The following is a 6,696-nucleotide window of genomic DNA, read 5'->3' as shown; positions in this document are numbered from 1 at the left end:
GCCGGGCCTCCAGGACCCACTTTGGGGCCCTGAAACCTGCAGGATGCCAGGGCTCCAGGACCCACTTTGGGGCCCTGAAACCTGCAGGATGCCGGGCCTCCAGGACCCACTTTGGGGCCCTGAAGCCTCCAGGACCCACCTTGGGGCCCTGAACCTGCAGGACGGTGAGCCTGGAGGACCAGGGCTGGGAAACTCTGCTCTACAGGTTAAACATCCACATTTATAAAGTTTCACTCAGAAGCTTTTGGCTGAAGAAAAGACTCACAGAGCTGTGTTCCTGTCCATCATTGGTCCGGGTCGCTGGTCCGTCCCCTGATTGTTCTGTCCAGTTGTTCTTCCTTCTGTCCAGTTTGTGGTTTTTCCATATTTTCACCTGATCTCTCTGAGTAAATCTAAAATTCAGTGGAATCGTTTTTTATCATGCATAAATGCTAATGTTAAATAATCTGTGGATCTTCTAGTTTTAACCTCTAATGGCTCCAATGATCAATAATCAACCTGAAACTTCTTCCTGTTAAAACCAAATGTTAAAAACTGTTGACCTCAAATTCCCCAAAGATCCAGTTTATTGATCGCCTGCTGGGTGTAAAATGATCGATAGATTCTCTTTATTGGCCACCGGAGCTTCGTTAGCGGCAGGACGACGACTTCGCCAACCAAGCCGAGATATCGATCAAATTAATCTCTGAAGACGGATAATTAATAAATCTATAAAACGCCTGAGCAGCACAAACATCCTCAGGTTTCCTCCTCAGTTTGAATTTTAACTCCATCCAAACTTTATTTGTTTTAACCGAAAGCTTCCCAACAGCCTTACTTCTGATAAAACCCAAACACGACACTAATAATATGTAAACATGAACTTTATTCAGTCATTATTTCATCCATTTAGCATAAATACCGTCTGATTTTAACGGGTTTTTAAGGGTTTTGCATTTTTGACAGAAATGTTTCATGCTAGCTTGATGAGCCGGTCAGAAAGAACAAGTCAAATCAGTTATTGTAGCTTTTATTTTATAATACTATTTGAAAAACAGAGTTGACTTCATAATAAAAAATTATAATTTAAAAATGTATTAAACCTTTTGTTTGTGTTAGCGCCCTCTGGTGGCTCCCTTCTTAAAAGCACCGCTATAAGCAAATCATTCATCCCGTAAACTCAACAGCTGACTGGTTTCAAACATACCTGGACCTGTTAGGCCAACAGGTGCAAACACAGGTGTGTGTTTGTATTTTACTGCTTCTAAAAACAATCAGTGATTTAAAAAAACTCATTTTTTGGCAATAAGTTAAAGTTTTTTTTGTATCTGGAAAATGAGCCGTTTTTAAAACCTCCCAATTGAGACACATTCATACAGCATCTGCTGTATGCACTGTACAATGGCTGCTGGAAAACACGTTTTGTTGTTGACCATCCAGAAACCACTTGCTGCTTTCGTCCTGGTTATGCAGGAGGCTCCACTTCTGCTTTTCAACGATGTACAGTTGAATAATTGCGCAACTATTTTCATGTATAAACGTTGAGTTGGGGGGCGTGGCCAGCAGCTCGTTTAGATTTAAAGTGACAAGACGCCTTAAACGGCTTGTCCTCACAGCAGAACTGGACAGATGTGTTTTGTGTAGGCCACAGATTTATGGCTCCATCATAATGTGTCGCCTTTCAAGCAAAGGATTTTGAAGCTCTGCCTCCAGACTGAGATGATGTGAGCAGGACTTAAACCACGTAAAGGGTTTCACTTTAAAAACGTTCTGGAGGATCCATAAAACCAACCAACGCTCTACCTCTGAAGGCGACGAATGGAAGAAGCCCCAACGGGTTTGAAGGAAACATTGAACCGCCTCAACATTGTAGCTTCTACAGAACTTCAGCAAAGACGAAGGAGCAAACTTTGTTTGTTCTGCTGCAGGTTGGATGTGTTTTAAAACAGCAGAAGAAGAGTTTACAGAGTTTACTCTGCAGATGAAAACACATGCTGATGGGTTTCCTCTCAGGTTTCAGCTCTGCAGACTCATTCCTCAGACCTGAAAGCATGAAAATCAATCCAAGCCCTGATGGCGGCGATGGAGGCTGGTTTCCACTAATGTAAGGAACGCTCAGCGCGCGGTTAATGGCCGTCCTGGAGCCGTGCTCCGTCTCCTGACCAGCGGTCGGGTTTCTCCGAAGAGTCGGCGATAAATCGAGCCGCCGTGATGCAGTCTGACGGAGCCGCATATTTCAGGACTCGGCAGAGCGGAGCTGTGGTCGGCCCGGAGGCCTTCACCCGACCGCAGAGATCAGGTTTCCGCAGCTGGAAAGTCGGAGTCACCGCGGTGCTAAACGCCTGCAGATGTGGAGAAAGTCGGACTGAACTCCAGCTGAAAGCCTGGAGATTCTGTTTCCATCCGTTTTAATGTATTTTTGTGATGTGCCCTGACCTCTGACCTCTGACTAGTCAGTACGGGAATCATCAGTAGTTCAATTCTTCAAATCGTTGATCCTAACGATTCTGCTTATCGGTTCCAATAATGTGAAACCGTATTTGCATGATGACGTATTTTATAAGCTCCGCTTTTTGATTTGGAAAATATCCAAGATGGCGTCGCAGAAGCAGCACTCTGAGCGTCTTCTGCCAAGAACGCTGCCGCACATGGGGCCGTTTTTTAATTTAAGAATTTATTTCCTAACTCGGAGAATTGATAAGTGATATTGATAATGCAATTGGTAAATCCTTATCGATTCTCATCCTGACCTCTGACCCTCAGTGTGGTGCCGCTGCTGAAGGAGTCCATCGGGATCCTGATGCAGAGAACGCCGCCGTCGCTCGACAACGCCCTGCCAGAATGCTACCAGAGGGTTCGTACCTGGCGATAAGCCCCGCCCACTCAAGCCCACCTGTTCAGTTCTTCTTCCAGCTATCGATCCGGATTACGGACGTGTCTAATTCCTGGTTTTACGCGTTCAGGTGCAGCAGCTGCAGGGAGTCTACAACCTGCAGGAGCCTCACTTCTGGACGCTGTGCACGGACGTTTACATCGGGACGTTAAAGCTGCTGGTGGCGCCGGACGCAGACACCCGCTGGATCCTCAGCCAGACGCACAACATCTTCACTCAGGTACCCGAACACGAGTCCAGCACCTGCAGCGGCTGGAGTTCTGCTCCGAGGAACCAGGAGAAACCGGTTCAGTTCACTCAGATCCGTTTAATCTGAACAAGTTCACTTAAATTTACACATTTTAACAGATTTTAATAAAGTAACCTCTGCATGTTGTTAATTAAGTCCTTCATGCTAAACTTCAGGCACACTGCATTACGTGTGTCCTCTCTGCTAGCTAGGTTAGCTAGGTTCGGTTAGCTCAGTTAGCTAGGTTAGCTAGCTGCCTCCTCTGCAGCTCAAGCTGAAAGTATAAAAGCTTCTGGACGAGGGAAGCTAATTAGCTGCACACCTGTTTAACTGAAGATGCAGCTAAGGGGTGCATGAATGCTCCAAATGTTGGTTTTCACATCTGCCTCTAAAGATATTAGAAGCAGTTTGATACCATCTGGTGGTTGAGTGTGAACTACATGTGAATCATCGAAGCAGAAGTTGATGAATTTAGCAGATTAACTCAGTAAATAATCTCAACCCTGAGCTAGATTATGTAATAAAACATATTTAAGTTTACTAATATCTTCTACATATAATAAAACAGGCTCATGACCAACATTTCTAAAGTTGTTTCTAGTTTTGGGTTTGAAGCTTTTTAGCGACACTCGGCATCTAAGGAACATAAATGAGTAATTATTAGTGTCAAGAATTAATATATAAAAATTTAAAACTGGTAAATTATGTGGATGTATTTTGATAGTTACTTCAGATTACAGCATATATAATGATTGAATTAATCATAGTAGAATATTTTACTGTGATCAGGTGATAAAAACTACAGTAAGAAGTTTGATACACAGCAGGATGAAAACCAGTGGTTGTTCAAAAATACACGTTGAAATTAAATTTTAACTGAAAACCGAGTTTAGAGCTCATTGGACTGTAGTTGAAACACAATGATAAAAAAAGCAATGGTTGCTCAAAAACAAACTGAGTTTTGTTTTTACATTGGTTGAATAATAATCAACCTGCTGGAATTTAAAAGTCTTTTATTCATAAAACGGTTCAAACCTCCATCTGTTATAATTTCTGTATTTTAAATATTAGCTGGTTCTTTACATTTACCCGCTTTCAGAGCCATTGTGACCCAGATCTCTGGTTTTCTCTTAAGCTAATCTCTGTGGCAAAGTGAGGTTTCATCTGTTGCATTTAGGGTATTTGCTACTTCTAGCCGCTCGGCAGAACCCCGCTCGCCGTCTGTAAGCCAGCCGCTTTACTTTTCAAAATGTAACCTTCAAGATTTGATTTCCAAAATGAGCAACTAGCCTGCATTAAGCTAGCATCAAAAGAACTTTGAACATGAACGATTCAGTTCAGACTGAGCGTGGAACCAGTTCCTAACGTTGGTTTCCTCTGCAGGTCGGCGTCAGACAGCTGTACGTTCAGATCGACACGGCCGCCATGTAGAAGCTCCGCCTCCTCCCATCCTGGGACCAATCAGTCATCTGCTGCTGGGTGACCTTTGACCCCTCTGCAGAAGGGAGGGGCGGGGGGACACAAAGAACTGATGAACTCAAACGCCCCACCCACGTTGCTGGTTTTATAAATAATTAACTGGGTTTGTTGGGCGACTCGTCCGCCTCGCTCCTCCTGCCCTTCTCTTTGTTTGTAGCAAAGGATTCTGGGTAAGTGCCTTCATCAGAGACAATCTGAGCCCCTCCCACTATTGGTGGCATCACAACTGGTGTCTGCTGATTGGCTCAGTGTCATGTCACCGGGTTTTCTCCGTTTTCTTTTTACTGTGCCAAACCATGTGACCAAATCATGTGACCGGTTAGTGGGATTTTTTTATCTGTAATAAATCGATTTCTCTGCTCAGTTATTGATTTTAATCTTTATTGACGTTTACAAAACGACTACAGGGGCATCAAAGTTTGTTTACCAACATAAATCTTACCAAGTACTTTTGTCCAGGTTCTGGTGCTGAAACGATTAATTGTGATTAATCGTGACTTAACGATTAATCGTGACTTAACGATTAATCGTGACTTAACGATTAACCGTGACTTAACGATTAACCGTGACTAAACGATTAACCGTGACTAAACGATTAATCGTGACTTAACGATTAATCGTGATTAATTGTGACTAAACGACTAACCGTGATTAATCGTGATTTAACGATTAACCGTGATTAATCGTTTACTGAAATAGTTGATGCCTTAGTGCAAACATCTTAACTGAAAAAAGACAAAATTAACTTAAAAATTAAGCAAATAGTTCCATAATATTGATGGAAAAAGTTTTACTGATTGTTTAAATAATAGCAAAACATTTTACACACGAGTAAAATCTGCCAGTGGAACTTTTGATCAATATTTAGGAATTAATTGTTTTAAATTAGTTTGTAGTTTCGTCTTTTTTCAAGTTTACTAAGATATTTAAAAATAGCTGTTAAGATTTTGTGTTTTTGCAGTGAAGCAGTTTTGATTGGATGGATTTCATTTCATGATCGAGTCCGTTGCTCCTGTGAGGACGACGGATTCTGGTCCCGGCCCAGCGGGTCGGCCGGCGTTAGGACGTGTAGGTGGAGCTGTCGACCACGCGCAGGTGCTGCAGCGCGTCCGGCGCTGCGTTCAGCCGCAGCATGTCCACCTCCAGCGGGTGGAGCCGGCCGGTGACCACCAGCGAATGGAGCGGCCCGCCCAGGTCGCATGACGCCAGCTGGTGGAGCGTCCCGGCCCGGACCGCCTGGTCGTCGGCGCCGAGCCGGGCCAGGCCGACGCACACCGTGTCCTCCGTCACTCCTGGACCGGGTCGGGAAAGGAAGGAGACCATTGGAGTAGAGCCGTCAGAGATGTGATCGGGTTTTCCCAACATTTTGATTAAGAATGAAACTCTATTCATTATTATAATAAACCTCAGATTCAGTTTTTTCTTCAGGGCTCAATCGATTAATCGTGATTAATCGATTATTCAAATAAGTAACTATTTTAGGAATCAATCATACAGACTCAAAAGAGGCACATCTGTTAAAACAGCAACTTATTGAGAGCAGTAATCAGGCGAAAATACAAAAATATAAACATTTTGCATGTAGATAAAAATAACTTCATAAAATCTTTAGTTTTAGCTTCACTTGGATCAAAATCTAGGAAAAAAATCTTCGCTACAAATTAAACGTTTGCTGACAACATGCGGCTGTTGCATTTTAGGCAATAATTTGTTTTTATCTTTTATGTTAATGTTAAGGTTTACGTGATAAATCTGCAATGCCAACTTTATTTCCGATTAATCGTCTGGACTGTCGATTAATCGATTATTAAAATAATTGTTGAACACAAAATGAGTACATTATGGCTGAATTATTGCTCTGGAGGATCAATCAATAGACGATTGATCGGTTTTTGATCAGATCATGTTGGACCCACCCAGCTCCTCCTCTTCCTCGCTCCTCCTCCTCTCGATGATCTGGATCAGCTGATCTGCAGCCTGACTGACGGTCATGAAGCGCGGCGGCTCGTAGATCTTCCTCCCCCTGAAATCAATAATCAAAGTGTTGCTTTCAAACCGGAGAACGGGTCCAGTCCTGGTTCTGGTCCAGTCCTGGTTCTGATCTGTTCCTGGTTCT

General features: G+C 43.2%; 2 protein-coding genes across 2 annotated transcripts in view; one reads left to right on the top strand and one right to left on the bottom strand.

Moving 5' to 3' along the window:
- slc30a7 (solute carrier family 30 member 7) overlaps window positions 1–4,947 on the top strand; it is a 12,382-nt gene extending 7,435 nt beyond the window's left edge. Inside the window, exons 5-7 of the mRNA XM_008406480.2 lie at window positions 2,743–2,833; window positions 2,943–3,092; window positions 4,485–4,947. Coding sequence (XP_008404702.1) covers window positions 2,743–2,833; window positions 2,943–3,092; window positions 4,485–4,532 — 289 coding nt within the window. The 3' untranslated portion in view covers window positions 4,533–4,947. The remainder of the gene's footprint in view (window positions 1–2,742; window positions 2,834–2,942; window positions 3,093–4,484) is intronic.
- A 525-nt stretch (window positions 4,948–5,472) lies between these two features.
- Window positions 5,473–6,696, bottom strand: part of dph5 (diphthamide biosynthesis 5) — a 7,942-nt gene continuing 6,718 nt past the window's right edge. Inside the window, exons 6-7 of the mRNA XM_008406365.2 lie at window positions 6,497–6,603; window positions 5,473–5,872 (exon numbers count right to left, since the gene is read on the bottom strand). Of these exons, the coding sequence (XP_008404587.1) occupies window positions 5,640–5,872; window positions 6,497–6,603 (340 nt within the window). The 3' untranslated portion in view covers window positions 5,473–5,639. The remainder of the gene's footprint in view (window positions 5,873–6,496; window positions 6,604–6,696) is intronic.

Source organism: Poecilia reticulata, linkage group LG4 (assembly GCF_000633615.1).
Source record: "Poecilia reticulata strain Guanapo linkage group LG4, Guppy_female_1.0+MT, whole genome shotgun sequence".
Taxonomy (NCBI): Eukaryota; Metazoa; Chordata; class Actinopteri; order Cyprinodontiformes; family Poeciliidae; genus Poecilia; species Poecilia reticulata.
The sequence above is the reverse complement of the archived record's forward strand: the minus strand, read 5'-3'. Positions and strand labels throughout refer to the sequence as shown.